At 41.7% G+C, this 16,718-nt stretch overlaps 1 protein-coding gene across 2 annotated transcripts in view; it reads right to left on the bottom strand.

Annotated features, from left to right (window-relative positions):
- Positions 1-1,179: 1,179 nt before the first annotated feature.
- Positions 1,180-16,718, bottom strand: part of LOC140203386 (epiphycan-like) — a 43,574-nt gene continuing 28,035 nt past the window's right edge. For both annotated transcript variants that reach the window (XM_072269441.1, XM_072269442.1), the window contains 3 exons: positions 11,181-11,383; positions 6,566-6,661; positions 1,180-1,672 (listed from right to left, as the gene is read on the bottom strand). In XM_072269441.1, coding sequence (XP_072125542.1) covers positions 1,505-1,672; positions 6,566-6,661; positions 11,181-11,383 — 467 coding nt within the window. In that variant the 3' untranslated portion in view covers positions 1,180-1,504. The remainder of the gene's footprint in view (positions 1,673-6,565; positions 6,662-11,180; positions 11,384-16,718) is intronic.

The following is a 16,718-nucleotide window of genomic DNA, read 5'->3' as shown; positions in this document are numbered from 1 at the left end:
GCGGAACTATGGTTAAGTGAATAATGGTGAGGAATCTGAGGAAGAAACCAGACTCTCGGTGTAGCTACAAAGCATTCCTGACTGCCCATTCACAATAATTCTGTGGAATTTGTCTTAGAGTTGGTGCTTGAGTTTCTCCTCAACTGAGATTATTGTGTTCAGTTCTGGTCACCCTTCCAGGAAGGATGCAGAAGCGTTAGAGAGTGTGCACAGGAGATTTACCAGGCTGCTGAGCAACACACACAAAATGCTAGAGGAACTCAGCAGGTCAGGCAGCATCTATGGAGGGGAATAAACAGTCAGCGTTTTGGGCCGAGACCATTCATTAGGCCCGAAAAGTTGACTCTTTATTCCTTTCCATAGATGATGCTTGACTTGCTGAGTTCCTCCAGAACTGTGTGTGCTGCTCTGGATTTCCAGCATCTGCAAATTCTCCTGTGATCATTGTTTTTCCACAGGCTGATTTTATTGACCCTTGGGATTGATCACTCTACATCCCTTTGCATTGCAAGTCCTATGTACTTGCCAGATTCTTCTCCCCGTTAATAAACCAGCAATCTGTAACACTGAGAGACAGCAGAAGCAAGTTATCTTCAACCCCAAGGGATTGCCTAAGAAGAAGGAGAAAACCTTTGGCCATGTCTAGCACAAATAGCCTGGGCCAAAGAAACATATGGCAGAGGCTTGTTATCCGAAATCTTTGCCAACACTATTTCAGAGACAAAGAAAGTGGCTAAAAATTAACAAAATGTTTTAAACTTTAATATACATAAATAAAAGATTTCACTTTAACAATTTATGCCAGCTGTATTGGTAGCTGGATATTTTTAATGCAGAAATGGTCACAGACAAAGTTCACAGTTCTAGCTTTCTTGTCCCTTCTTAGCACATCTGTGGCTAATTATACGTAACTTTAAAAACAAATTGCCCTAACAGGTTGCATGTAACAAGATTCATTTACTTTAATATTAAGAGACCTTTAAAATAAAATATTAATGAGCCATTTATTTGTGCTGCAGTACAGTTATGAGTAAAAGTTACAAGGCAGATGGAAAAAGATCGGGTCCACTGGACTAACAATAATGCAAAATGCTTTAAAGAAATATTTAAAAAACATTAAATTTCTTGGTCAATAGAGTCAGGTTTAAAAAGTGAAAAAAGTTGAAAAAAATCCATGGTAGAATTTACTGCTTAATGAGCAACAAGTGTGTATCAATCACATTAAATTTATTGTTTTTGTGCATGTTCAGTAAAGATTGGGCTTGAAAATTATTTAGCTTTAAACATTTACAACATTCCCCCTCTCTTATTGCCCAGCTCTTCTGATAGAATTACTTTGAACAGTGTTCTTGATTGCAATTATTTTTAAGTTGGCCTGATTATGTTTTAATAAATTTCTTGAAAAACGATTGGTTTGCCATTGAAAATCCCAAGCACAATAACTTTAAGACCTTTGCCTGCTGTCAAAAGAGTTTCCACACATTGTGGACAGAATTACAGATTGTTAATATTTCCCGTAGGGCACTTGAGGGAGACAAATATAGGCATTAGGAGTTTTGCTGAGGATTATTGGATTTCCATCCAGCCTAATGAGCTCGAGAGCCTTGCGAACATAGTAAGTATCCTTGGAATGGCAGAAAGTGTCATCGTCAATTTGCTGAACGTTGTTGTTCTGAAAACATGAGAAGAAAACAAATGATTACGTCAGTTTAATAGATGTGTTTCCCATCCTGTTTAAACCCACTCACTGCTGTGTTCTGTTACTTTTTACTCTCCTGAATCCCAATACCCTCTGCCCCTTACACTATAATCTTGACTTTGGGCTCTTAAAAAACACTCCATTATCCTGTCACCGATATCGAGACTCACAGAAGAATCCAGCATAGAAGCACAGTACCAGTTTCAAAGACAGTTTGTTATAAAACAGCTAAACACACCTTTTGTATTTTAAAGATGAACTTTTGGCCTCACAAGCTACATCACCTTGGCCCTTGCATCTTAGAAACATAGAAACATGGAAAACCTACAGCACAATACAGGCCCTTTGGCCCACAAAGCTGTTCCGAACATATCTTTACCTGGGAAATTACCTAGAGTTACCCATAGCCCTGTATTTTTCTAAGCTCCATGTACCTATCCAGGAGTCTCTTAAAAGACCCTATCGTATCCTCCTCCACCACCGTCGTCGGCAGCCCATTCCACACACTCACCACTTTCGCTCACTTACCCCTGACATCTCCTCTGTACCTACTTCCAAACACTTTAAAACTGTACCCTCTAGTGTGAGCCATTTCAGCCCTGGGAAAAAGCCTCTGACTATCCACATGATCAATGCCTCTCATCATCTTATACACCTCTATCAGGTCACCACTCATCCTCCGTCGCTCCAAGGAGAAAAGGCCAAGTTCACTCAACCTATTCTCATAAGGCATGCCCCTCAATCCAGGCAACACTCTTTCTATGGTTTCCACATTGTTCCTATAGTGAGGCGACACGAACTGAGCACAGTACTCCCAAGTGGGGTCTGACCCAGAGTCCAATATAGCTGCAACATTACCTCTCGGCTCTTAAACTCAATCCCACAATTGATGAAGGCCAATGCACCGTATGCCTTCTTAACCACAGAGTCAACCTGCGCAGCAGCTTTGAGTGTCCTATAGACTCGGATCCCATGATCCCTCTGATCCTCCACACTGCCAAGAGTCTGACCATTAATACTATATTCTGCCATCATATTTGACCTACCAAAATGAACCACTTCACACTTGTCTGGGTTCAACTCCATCTGTCACTTCTCAGCCCAGTTTTGCATCCTATCAATGTCCCACTGTAACCTCTGACAGTCCTCCACACTATCCACAACACCCCGAACCTTTGTGTCATCAGCAAATTTACTAACCCATCCCTTCACTTCCTCATCCAAGTCATTTATAAAAATCACAAAGAGTAGGGGTCCCAATACAGATCACTAAGGCACACCACTGGTCACCAACCTCCATGCAGAATATGTCCCGTCTACAACCACTCTTTGCCTTCTGTGGGCAAGCCAGTTCTGGATCCACAAAGCAATGCCCCTTGGATCCCATGCCTCCTTACTTTCTCAATAAGCCTTGCATGGGGTACCTTATCAAATGCTTTGCTGAAATCCATATACATTACATCTATTGCTCTACCTTCATCAATGTGTTTAGTCACATCCTCAAAAAATTCAGTCAGGCTCATAAGGCATGACCTGCCTTTCACAAAGCCATGCTGACTATTCCTAATCATATTATGCCTCTCCAAATGTTCATAAATCCTGCCTCTCAGGATCTCCTCCATCAACTTACCAACTACTGAAGTAAGACTCACTGGTCTATCATTTCCTGGACTATTTCTACTCCATTTCTTGACTAAGGGAACAACATCTGCAACCCTCCAATCCTCTGGAACCTCTCCCGTCCCCATTGATGATGCAAAGATCATTGCCAGAGACTCAGCAATCTACTCCCTCGCCTCCCACAGTAGCCTGGGGTACATCTCATCCGGTCCCAGAGACTTATCCAACTTGATGTTTTCCAAAAGCTCCAGCACACCCTCTTTCATAATGTCTATGTGCTCAAGCTTTTCAGTCCACTATAAGTCATCCCTACAATCGCCAAGATCCTTTTCCATTGTGAATACTGAAGCAAAGTATTCATTAAGTACCTCTGCTATCTCCTCCGGTTCCATATACGTATTTCCACTGTCCACTTAATTGATCCTATTCTCTCATGCCTTATCCTCTTCACATACTTGTAGAATGCCTTGGGGTTTTCCTTAATCCTGTCCGCCAAGGCCTTTTCATGGCCCCTTCTGGCTCTCCAAATTTCATTCTTAAGCTCCTTTATGCTAGCCTTATAATCTTTTATATCTCTATCATGATCTAGTTTTTTGAACCTTTCATAAGCTTTTCTTTTCTCCTTGACTAGATTTACAACAGCCTTTGTACACCATGGTTCCTGTACCCTACCATCCTTTCCCTGTCTCATTGGAAGGTACCTATGCAGAACACCATGCATATATCCCCTGAACATTTGCCACATTTCTTCTGTACATTTCCCTGAGAACATCTGTTCCCAATTTATGCTTCCAAGTTCCTGCTTGATAGCCTCATATTTCCTCTTACTCCAATTAAACACTTTCCTAACTTGTCTATTCCTATCCCTCTCCAATGCTATGGTAAAGGAGATAGAATTGTGATCACTATCTCCAAAATGCTCTCCTACTGAGAGATCTGACACGTGACCAGGTTCATTTCCCAATACCAGATCAAGTACAGCCTCTCCTCTTGTAGGCTTATCTACATATTGTGTCAAGAAACATTTTTGAACACACATAACAAACTCCACCCCATCTAAACCCCTCGCTCTAGGAAGATGCCAATCAATATTTGGGAAATTAAAATCTCCCAGCACAACAACCCTGGTATTATTGCACCTTTTCAGAATCTGTCTCCCTATCTGCTCCTCGATGTCCCGGTTACTATTCAGGGTCTCTAAAAACACCCCGTAGAGTTATTGAACCCTTCCTGTTCCTAACTTCCACCCACAGAGACTCCATGGACAATCCCTCCATGACTTCCTCCTTTTTTGTAGCCATGACACTATCTCTGATCAACAGTGCCACGCCCCCACCTCTTTTACCTCCCTCCCTGTCCTTTCTGAAACATCTAAAGCCTGGCACTCGATGTAACCATTCTTGACTGTGAGCCATCCAAGTCTCTGTAATGGCCACAACATCATAGCTCCAAGTATTGATCCATGCTCTAAGCTCATCTGCTTTGTCCACAACACTCCTCGCATTAAAATAGACACATCTCAAACCATCGGTCTGAGCGTGTTCCTTCTCTATCACCTGCCTATCCTCCCTCTCGCACTGTCTCCAAGCTTTCTCTATTTGTGAGCCAAGCCCCTCTTTCTCTGTCTCTTTAGCTTGGTTCCCACCCCCTAGCAATTCTAGTTTAAACTCTCCCCAGTAGCCTTAGCAAACCTCCCCACCAGGATATTAGTCCCCCTGGGATTCAAGTGCAACCCGTCCTTTTTGCACAGGTCACACCTGCCCCAAAAGAGGTCCCAATGATCTAGAAACCTGAATCCCTGCCCCCTGTTCCAATCCTTCAGCCACGCATTTATCTTCCACCTCATTCTATTCCTATACTCACTGTCACGTGGCACAGGCAGTAATTCCGAGATTACTACCTTTGTGGTCCTGCTTCTCAACTTCCTTCCTAACTCCCTGTAATCTGTTTTCAGGATCTCCCCCCTTTTCTTATTAATGTTGTTGGTACCAGTATGTACCACGACCTCTGGCTGTTATCCTTCCCACTTCAGGATATCGTGGACGCGATCAGAAACACCCTAGGCCCTGGCACCAGGGAGGCAAATTATCACCCGCATTTCTTTCCTGCATCCACAGAATTGACTGTCTAACCCCTTAACTATAGAGTCCCCTATGTTGTTTCCCCCCAGGTTGGCCATACCCCCCCAGCAGTACTCAAACATGAATACTTATTGTTAAGGGGGACAGGCACAGGGGTACTCTCTAGCACCTGCTTTTTGCCCTTCCCTCTCCTAACTGTTACCCAGTTCTCTGTCTCCTGTGGTCCCGGGGTGACTATCTGCCTATAGCTCCTCTCTATCACCTCCTCACTCTCCCTGACCAGATGAAGGTCATCGAGCTGCATCTCCAGTTTCCTAACCCGGTCCCTAAGGAGCTGCTCGATGCACCTGGTGCAGATGAGGCTGTCCGGGAGGCTGGGAGTCTCACGGATTTTCCACACCTGACTCTGAACACAGAACACCGGCCTGACACACATTCTTCCTGTCTATATTGTACACAGGCAACCTACCTTGTCTCAACCCGTTATCGCCAAAGCCCCATGGAACCAAAGCCCTCCTACTATGTCACCCACTCTATAAAGCTGTCTCCCTTTAAACTCTTCTCGCTGTTCTCACTGGCTGACATCCACGCGCTTGCACAGACGTGCCTCGATCAAACTGCTGAAGAAATAACCCTCATTCTATACCTGCACTGTACTTCCTCTGTGATTGTATAAACATATTCTGCATTTTGTTGTTGCTTTTCCTTTGTTTCCACACTCGTGGTACATCAGGCGGTAAACTTGCTGTTTCTTTACCATTTTTATCTGCTTTCTATGAGGCCAAGTTGCCAGCTCGATGCTCAAACCAGCATGGATGCAAAGCTGGCAAGGAGCCAGCCGGATTCGAACCTGGGACTATTCACCTCGAAGTTCACGCCAATGCCACTACACCTCTGGCTAATACTTTCCTTTGTAGTACCTCAATGTAGTTATATCTTGAAGTGACCATGCATGGATGACAAGCTTTTTACTGCATCTCAGCACACATGATGATAATAAACCAATACCAGTATGGTAAGATTAGGGTTTTACTGTGAAAAATTGAAAAAATATGCAATCTTTTCAAATTTGGAGCTTTCCCCTGAATCTGCACTTCATGAGGGAGTTTGACAGTGGTGATAAGGCAGATCAGAAATGTTCTCAATGAGCATGAGGTTCCTTTACCTGCAGGTTAAGAGAGCGAAGACTTTCAGGCAGTGGAAGGGGGACGTAACTCAGTGCATTGCCAGCCAGGTACAAAAATGCGAGGTTATTCATATCCTATCATTCAAAAAGAAGTAGTGAGGAAATGGTGTTTAACATGAGTAACGTACACTGTGCCACAGTTAGAGTGACTGTTTATAACTGATACAGCGAGTAAAAACTGGTGTGCCCAGTGAGTACAGTGAAGTCCAGTTAACTGGGCTGTTGACTAATTGGGGACAACTCTTAATCTCAAAAACTAATCAAGACAATAGCAAGGAATTCCTTTGTTTGTTTGGGACACTATACCACCTAGCAGGGGTAGGAGACTGTTGCTGAACAGTTTCAAACTGGCGTTAGTCATGTGTCACTTCTATAGACATTACACTGTGCTTCAGCTGAACAGTTTTTAAGCAGCGTCAGTTGCAAGTGTTTGTATTCAAAAAGCAGCAATTTTCTCACTGATAGTTGGCGAGAAATAAGCAGTAAGACAATTCAGAACTGTTTTGCAGATGCCAGAAACAGCTGGGTGTGAAAATGTAATGATTTTACTACTTCAAACAGGTTAGAAACTACGAAGAATTTGAAAGCATTGACAATTACCTTGAACGTTACGATGTAAATGAAGATTTGGAGGATGCAATTGTCGATAGCATTGTATGAAGGGAGTCTATTACCGGCACTAAAGCTCTGCACTGATTTTGTTCATTTACAGTCAAAAGAGCATGACACAGACAAATTCCTCCATTGATAAGTAATAGGAACTAATACAGAGTTTTATAGTACTGCAGTAGTTTGATCATGTTCTACTTTGTTCGGTATTTCATTTAAATACATAATGTGTTACTGAGCTTGCTTTTTTACACTTTTTTAACTATTTCCATGAAACTTTGCCTAATTGGGGCAGTCATTTAATTGGGACAAACTATACTGGTCCTGGTGTGTCCCAATTAATTGGAATCCACTGTATTTATTTTTACTATCACTTGAGTACAATTCTCATCATATTGCAGTTTTCCTTTACAAATCTATAAAAGTGAAGGAAGATTTTGCTTAATTTTGTTCTGCTGGTCCTGAAGAGAACTGTGGCTACCAAACACCACCTATGATGCTGCCTGTCAGCATATTCACAGACCTGACTTTACCTGAGATGTTGCTTTGACCCCAGCATCTGCAGATTATTTTGTGTTCCTGAGATGTTCTGTAATGAAGCAGCACCCTGCTTTGCAACATTCTCATTTTTATATTCGGTCTTCCTGAGGCCGTTACAGTCTTGTGAATCTTCCTGACTGGCATTCATTGTACCACTGTTCTCCAGCTACCAATACAATGATCTCTCTTGGAGGGAAGATCTGCGACTTTGTTGAATGGAAAAAATCCATCCTGAGTGAATTAAAGTTGGGATCAGAAGAGATAAAGTGCAACGCACAAGGTTCAGGAGCAGTTATTACCCTTCAACCATCAGGTTCAGGGAGATATAGATAGGTTAAGTGAGTGGGCAAGGGTCAGTCAGATAGAGTACAAAGTTTTGTAAATGTGAGGTCATCCTCTTCGGAAAGAAAGATGAAAGACCAGATTATTATTTAAATGGTAAGAAATTGCAGCTTGCTGCTGTGCAGAGGGACTTGGGAGTGCTTGTGCATGAATCACAAAAGGTTGGTTTGCAGGGGCAACAGGCTATCAAGAAGGCAAGTGGAATATTGACCTTTGTTGCTAGAGGGACTGAATTTAAGAACAGGGAGGTTATGCTGCAGCTGTTCAGGGTACAGGTGAGGCCGCATCTGGAGTACTGTGAGCAATTCTGGTCTCCTTACTTGAGGAAGGATGTACTGGCTTTGGAGGTGGTGCAGAGGAGGTTCACCAGGTTGGTTCCAGAGATGAGGGGTTAGACTATGAGGAGAGATTAAGTCACTTGGGATTGTACTCGCTGGAATTCAGAAGAATGAGATGAGATCTTACAGAAACATATAAAATTATGAAAGGAATAGATAAGATAGAGGCAGGAAAGTTGTTTCCACTGGTAAGTGAGACTAGAACCAGAAGACGTGGCCTCAAGATTCAGGGGAGTAAATTTAGGACAGAGATGAGGAGGAACTGCTTTTCCCAGAAAGTGGTGAATGTATGGAATTCTCTGCCCAACGATGCAGTGGAGGCTACCTGAGTAAATATATTTAAGACAAGGTTGGATAGATTTTTGCATAGTAGGGGAATAAAGGGTTATGGGGAAAAGGCAGGTGGGTGGAGATGATTCCATGGTCAGGTCAGCCATGATCTTATTGAATGGTGGAGCAGGTTTGGCAGGTCGGATGGCCTACTCCTGCTCCTATTTCTTATGTTCTTGTGTTCTTATCTTGAAAAAGTCCTGATCATCTCAACACTGCTCTGGTTGCACGACCTATGGACTTACTTTCAAGGTCTCTGCAACTCAGGTTCTCAATTTTATTTATTTAATTTATTATTTGCACAGTTTGTCTTCTTTTTCACGTTGGTTGTTTGTCAGTCTTTGTGCATATGTGGTTTTTCATTGATACTATTGTATTTCTCTGTTTTGCCTTGAATTCCCGTGAGGAAACAAATCTCAAAGTAATACATGGTGACATATATGCACTTTGATGATAAATTTACTTTGAGCTTTGAGTTTCAATGTTCTCCCGGTGATCGAATCGGTTTTCCCATTTTCTCCCACTTCCCAAAGATGAAGAATTGGTGCTACTGTGTTGGTGAATGGAGGAACAGGGGAGGAGCTGATGGGTATGGTGGAGAACAGGTGGAAGAGCGAAAGGGGTCCAGGTAGAATAAGTGTAAAATGGGTGGTTGGTGATACAGACTCAGAGGGCTGATGGACTTGCTTCCATTATGCAAGTTCCCAGAGTGAAAGAAGTATTTTTTATGATGCTGTGACCTATGAACTCTTAAAATTCATGCTCTTCCACCCATTCACTCTCTTCTCACTACTACCACAAGGAAGGAGGGACAGGAGCCTTCAGTCCCACACCACCAGGTTCAGGAATAGTTATTACCCCTCAACCATCAGGCTCCTGAACAGGCATAGATAACTTCACTCACCTCGACACTAAACTGAATCCACAAACCATGGACTAATTTTCCAAGACTCTACAGTTCATGCTCTCAGTATTATTTGTTTGTTTTGTATTTTCACATTTTGTCTTTTTTACACATTGCTTTTTTGTCAGCATCTCTGTGTAGTTTTTCATTGATTCTATTATAATTCTTTTTTCTACTGTGAATGCCTGAAAGAAAATAAACCTCAGGGAGTATAAATGTACTTTGATAATAAAATTACTTTGAACTTTGAACACAGACTTGCTTTCACCTACTTCAACCTATTCCAAAACCAGACTCACACCGTCAAGCAAAAGTTATATTTGGTTAAAAGTTGAGTTAGAAGTTGAAGTTGGGATATACAGTACTTGTGGTTATGAGGCAGAGAGCGATGGTTAGGGTTTAAAATTCATCAGCTTCGTTATCCCTACCAATAATCTCAGCATTTGGAGATCTCGAGTTAAAGGAGGCAATCACCCTTAGCACCCTATCTGAAACCACTGTGTGTTTTGCCTCTGTGCAGAGAATCCCAGGACACCAGCCTCTTCTTTGACTTTCCCTCTTGTGGCATAGGAGGCAAATAGAACTTATGACCCAAATAAGATTCATGAAAATAAGCAGGGAGATTGGCAGCTCAGGATCCTGATACAATTTATAGCTCTTTTCCTTCTTCTTCACCAGATTTATTGGCTTTTCAAGGTAATAGGCTTCTTCAGCAAAACGAGGAGAAATACATGATCTAATCTTTCATCATCAATATACCCTCTAAATTTTTACACTTTTGCACAGGTGTGAATGCTGAATTGCCCAAAAAATAAAATGCAAAGCAAGACATGCACAAAATGCTGGAGGATCTCAGCAGGTCAGGCAGCATCGATGGAAATGAATAAATAGTTGACGCTTCAGGCTGAGACCCTTCAGTACTGGAAAGGAAGGAGGTAGATGAAAGAATAAAAATGTAGGAGGTGAGGAAGGAGAATAGTTAGAAGCCGATAGGTGAAGCCAGGTGAGCTGGAAAGATAAAGGTCTGGAGAAGGAGGTATCTGACAGGACAGGAGAGTGGACTGTAGGAGAATGGGAAGAAGTGTGAACAGGCTAATATTTTTGCTAAAACAAATGTAGGGATAGCACTTAATGAGAAAATTGTGGAAATGTACTTGCAGGAACAAAATAGCATTTTTGTCTGTAACAAAATGGAACCTGTATTGTACCAGAGTGCTTTGCTAATAGTGTTTGTGCAACATTATGCTGATGGTCCTTGAGTACATGACAAACTACAGAAAGACAAGTAGATGCATTACTGGAAGAATGACAAAGACACTGATTAAATAGACATACAGAATGTCCTTGTGGCATTCCCTTGCAACAGGTAAATTAAACGCGCTTGTAATTGATCCATTTTGATTTAATTGCTGCTTGTTATAAGATGTAGTGAAAAAGTATCAACAAAATAGATGCTTTGTTCAATATGCACATTTTGAACCTCAGATTAATATTGACCAAATTAATTTGTGTACATAATAATGAGACTTACTTTGAATGCCTCTTTCTTTATCCCATTGCTGTGTAGTTTATTGTAACTTGCATCAATGTTGACCATGGTCTTGGGAAGCTCTGGAAGCTGTACAAGTTCATTTGAAGCGATCATCAGATCCACCAGTTCTGGCAGCTGCCTTAAAGCATCCTCATCAATAGAAGAGATCCTATTTCCTGTTAGGTCAATCCTCTTTAAGTGATCTGAAATGACAATGCAGAACACAGTTAGAATCAGAATCAGAATCAGGTTTATTATCACAGGCGTATGTTACAACATCTGTTGTTTTGCAGCGGGAGGACAGTACAATGCATAAGAATATACTCTAAGTTACAATAAGAAATATGAAAAGATAAGTAAGTACAAAAAGAGAGCAAACAGTGAGCCGGTGTTCATGGGTTCATTGTCCATTCAGAAATTTAATGGTGGAGGGAAAGGAGCTGTTTCTAAAATACTGGGTCTGTGTCTTCAGACTCCTGTACCTCCTCCTTGATGACAGTAATGAGAAGAGGGAATGTTATGAATGGTAAGGGTCCTTGATGATGAATCTTGCCTTCTTGAGGCACAGCCTACTGAAGAGCTCACCGATGGAGGGGAATCTCGCACTCATGATGGAGCTGGCTTAGTCTCCAACACTGCACAGCTATTGCTGATCCTGTGCATTGGAGCCATATCAGACCGTGATGCAACTGGTCAGAATATTTTCCACCGCATATCTGTGGACATTTTCTAGAGCCTTCAGTAACATAAAATACTTTGCAAATTAAAGCTTAATAATTTCATTGCGATACAATATGTTAGTGGTCCTACATTTAGGTATTAACAAAAATTAGAAATTTGAAATGAACTCAGTGGACACTAATATGACTTGCTTCTGATTAATCTATTGCGAATTTGTAATGTTAAAAATAATTAATTATTTATAGAGCACGTTACATATTTACGATGTGGTTCAAAGAGCTTTGCAATGATGTAGAGTGAAAACATGAAAATAAAAGACAAAAAGATGTTAGTTAAAAGCTTGGTTAAATAAATAGAAACATAGAAACAAAGAAAACCTACAGCACAATACAGGTCTCGGCCTGAAACGTCGACTGCACCTCTTCCTACAGATGCTGCCTGGCCTGCTGCGTTCACCAGCAACTTTGATGTGTGTTGCACAATACAGGTCCTTCGGCCCACAAAGCTGCGACGAACATGTCCCTACCTTAGAAATTACTAGGCTTACCCATAGCCCTCTACTTTTCTAAGCTCCATGTACTTATCCAGGAATCTCTTAAAAGACCCTATTGTATCCACCTCCATTTCCACCGCCGGCAGCCCATTCCACGCATTCACCACTCTCGGCGTAAAAAATTTACCTCTGACATTTCCTCTGTACCTACTTCCAAGCACCTTAAATCTGTGCCCTCTCGAGCTAGCATTTTAGCCCTGGGTGAAAGCCTCCGACTATCCACACGATCAATGCCTCTCATGATCTTATACACCTCTATCAGGTCACCTCACATCCTCCGCCGCTCCAAGGAGAAAAGGTCAAGTTCACTCAACCTATTCTCATAAAGCATGCTCCCCAATCCAGGCAACATCCTTGTAAATCTCCTCTGCACCCTTTCTATAGTTTCCACATCCTTCCTGCAGTGAGATGATCAGAACTGAGCACAGTACTCCAAGTGGGGACTGACCACGGTCCTATAAAGCTGTAAATTACCTCTCGGCTCCGAAACTCAATCCCACAATTGATGAAGGACAATGCACCATATGCCTTCTTAACCACAGAGTCAACCTGCGCAGCAGCTTTGAGTGTCCTACGGACTTGGACTCCAAGATCCCTCTGAACCTCCACACTGCCAAGAGTCTTACCATTAATTCTGCCATCGTATTTGACCTACCAAAATGAACCACATTACACTTATCTGGGTTGAACTCTATCTGCCACTTCTCAGCCCAGTTTTGCATCCTATCAATGTCCCACTGTAACATCTGACAGCCCTCCACATTATCTATAACACCCCCAACTTTTGTGTCATCAGCAAATTTACTAACCCATCCCTCCACTTCCTCATCCAGGTCATTTATAAAAATCACAAAGAGTAGGGGTCCTAGAACAGATCACTGAGGCATACCACTGGTCACCGACCTCCATGCAGAATATGACCCAACTACAACCACTCTTTGCCTTCTGTGGGCAAGCCAGTTCTGGATCCACAAAGCAATGTCCCCTTGGATCCCATGCCTCCTTACTTTCTCGATAAGCTTTGCATGGGGTACCTTGTCAAATGCCTTGCTGAAATCCATATACATTGCATCTACTGCTCTACCTTCATCAATGTGTTTAGTCACATCCTCAAAAAATTCAATCTGGCTCGTAAGGCAGGACCTGCCTTTGACAAAACCGTGCTGACTATTCCTAATCATATTATGTCTCTCCAAATGTTCATAAATCCTGCCTCTCAGGATCTTCTCCATCAACTTACCAACTACTGAAGTAAGACTAACTGGTCTATAATTTCCTGGGCTATCTCTACTCCCTTTCTTGAATAAGGGAACAACATCTACAACCCTCCAATCCTCTGGAACCTCTCCCGTTCCCATTGATGATGCAAAGATCATCGCCAGAGGCTCAGCAATCTCCTCCCTCACCTCCCACAGTAGCCTAGGGTATTTCTCATCCTGTCCTGGTGACTTATCCAACCTGATGCTTCCCAAAAACTCCAGCACATCCTCTTTCTTAATATTTACAAGCTCAAGCTTTTCAGTCCTCTGTAAGTCATCCCTATAATCGCCAATATCATGAAGCAATTTTTTTTATAATGACCAATTAACCCACCCAGTACACCTTTGGACCATGGGAGTAAACTGGAATGCCTGGAGAAACCTCACACATTCCATGGAAAGAATGGACAGCGTCCTTAGAGATGACATCAGAATTGAACTCTGAACTCAGCTGTAATATATAAAAATAAAAGAGAAGAAGTATAACATAGCAAAGACAAGTGGGAAGCTGGAGGATCGGGAAACTTTTAAAGAACAACAGAAGGTAACTAAAAAGGCAATACGCGGAGAAAAAAATGAGGTACGAAGGTAAACTAGCCAAGAATATAAAGGAGGATAGTAAAAGCTTCTTTAGATATGTGAAAAGGAAAAAAAAATAGTTAAGACCAAAATTGGGCCCTTGAAGACAGGAGCGGGTGAATTTATTATGGGGAACAAGGAAATGGCAGAAGAGTTGAACAGGTACTTTGGATCTGTCTTCACTAGGGAAGACACAAACAATCTCCCAGATATAATAGTGGCCAAAGGGCCTAGGGTAATGGATGAATTGAAGGAAATTTATATTAGGCAGGAAATGGTGTTGGATAGGCTGTTGGGTCTGAAGGCTGATAAATCCCCGGGACCTGATGGTCTGCATCCCAGGGTACTGAAGGAGGTGGCTTTAGAAATCGTGGATGCATTGGTAATCATTTTCCAATGTTCCATAGATCCAGGATCAGTTCCTGTGGATTGGAGGGTGGCTAGTGTTGTCCCGCTCTTCAAGAAGGGAGGAAGAGAGAAAACAGGGAATTATAGACCGGTTAGCCTGATGTCGGTGGTGGGAAAGATGCTGGAGTCAATTATAAAAGATGAAATTACGACACATCTGGATAGCAGTAACAGGATCGGTCTGAGTCAGCATGGATTTACGAAGGGGAAATCGTGCTTGACTAATCTTCTGGAATTTTTTGAGGATGTAACTATGAAAATGGACAAGGGAGAGCCAGTGGACATAGTGTACCTGGACTTTCATAAAGCCTTTGATAAAATCCCACATAGGAGATTAGTGGGCAAAATTAGTGCACATGGTATTGAGGGCAGAGTACTGACATGGATTGAAAATTGACTGGCTGACAGAAAACAAAGAATAGCGATTAACGGGTCCCTTTCGGATTGGCAGGTGGTGACCAGTGGGGTACCGCAGGGTTCAGTGCTGGGACCGCAGCTGTTTACAATATATATTAATGATTTAGATGAGGGAATTAAAAGATATCCTCTATCTTGGGTAGAGCGTATCAATCTACTTTCAGTACTGAGTTTATTGTGACTTTAAAATCACCACAGATCCTGACAGACCCATCCTTCCTGACTGCTGGGACTATGTGGCATCATCCAGTACTTCTCTTAACTCATTTTCAGTTGACTCTATTGAAGGGGATGTAATGTGCTACTGGTGGATGGATCTCTCACTGAGTTGTAGATTTTTCAGCCAATCAATGCTGGTCCTCCTGATTTTACCACATACAAACCCAAAGTGGCTTGTTGGTTGTTGTATTTCACTGATACAAATGTCATTCCCACAGTAGTTTTCTTTTTTTCTGGTATAAGTTCTTAGTTGGATATCTGCAAGCTTCAGTTCAGTATCTTTGAAATACCGTTCAAAATCTTTGAAATACTGTTCAAACTCATTTTGTGGAATGACTGAAACAGCTGAACCAGTGTCCAATTCCATTTTAATTAATTTGCCATTCTCTTCTGGTGTGAGCCAAGTTGCTTGCTTCTTGTCAGTTTCCAACTGTAAATCTCAAGTGTACCCAGTCCTGTGTAACTCTCATCATTATCAGATTTTTCATTAACAGTATGCGATCAGTGCTCTTTTTGAAACTGCAGTCTGTGCAGTCCCTTTATTTCTGCCTGAAGTGCTATCTGTATATGTCCTACTTTGTTGCATTTCCTGCAAGTTTCCCTTTAAACCTTCATTGGTCTGGTGTACAATGGTAACATAATTTGTTCAGCCAGGCTGGTTTCTGTTTAGGCATTGCAATTTTGTTTACACTCACTTTCATTTCTGACTGCAACTTAGTTGCATCTCTGTCTGCTGTTCCATTGATACAGCGAGTTCAACTGCTCTTTTATTGTGAGTTGTGCTTCAGATAGGAGCCATTTTTGAATGCTTTCTTGTAAGATTCCACAAACTAAACAATCTTTCAGTGTATCACTAAGACCATCACTGAACTGACAATGCTCTGGCAATCTCTTCAATTCATCCATGTATGCTCTAATGGGCCCCACTTCCTTTAAATTCTGCTCATGAAAACTGAAGTGTTCTGTAATTAACAATGGTTTCGGTTCTAAATGTTTCTGAATTACTTTCACGATATCAGCAAAGCTCTTTTCAGCTGGTTGGAGAATTTAAACATCTAAGCAAATTTTATGCTTTCTCACCTTTTACACTCAGTAAAACGGGCACTCATTTCTCATTAACTATTTCATTTGCTTCAAAATACTGCTCAATTTGCTCAGTATACATCAGCCAGTTATCAGTTGTGCAATCGAATGTATCTAACTTTCCAATGTAGGCAGCCATTTCTGTTCTTTTTCAATTAAATTTAGGATTATTATCACTCAGTTATCACTGTTAATGAATCTGTGAATTTCATCTATTTTCTGTCTTTTTATTAATTGTCCTCTTGCTGCGTTATTTTAACTTGAATGTCTCGCTGTGCTTCAAAAGGTAGGTTGTCATCTTGGGTTTGTTTTAAAAATTTCTTGTCACCACTGTTATAT

The sequence above is a fragment of the Mobula birostris genome, chromosome 9, assembly GCF_030028105.1.
Source record: "Mobula birostris isolate sMobBir1 chromosome 9, sMobBir1.hap1, whole genome shotgun sequence".
In the NCBI taxonomy this organism is placed as follows: Eukaryota; Metazoa; Chordata; class Chondrichthyes; order Myliobatiformes; family Myliobatidae; genus Mobula; species Mobula birostris.
The sequence above is the reverse complement of the archived record's forward strand: the minus strand, read 5'-3'. Positions and strand labels throughout refer to the sequence as shown.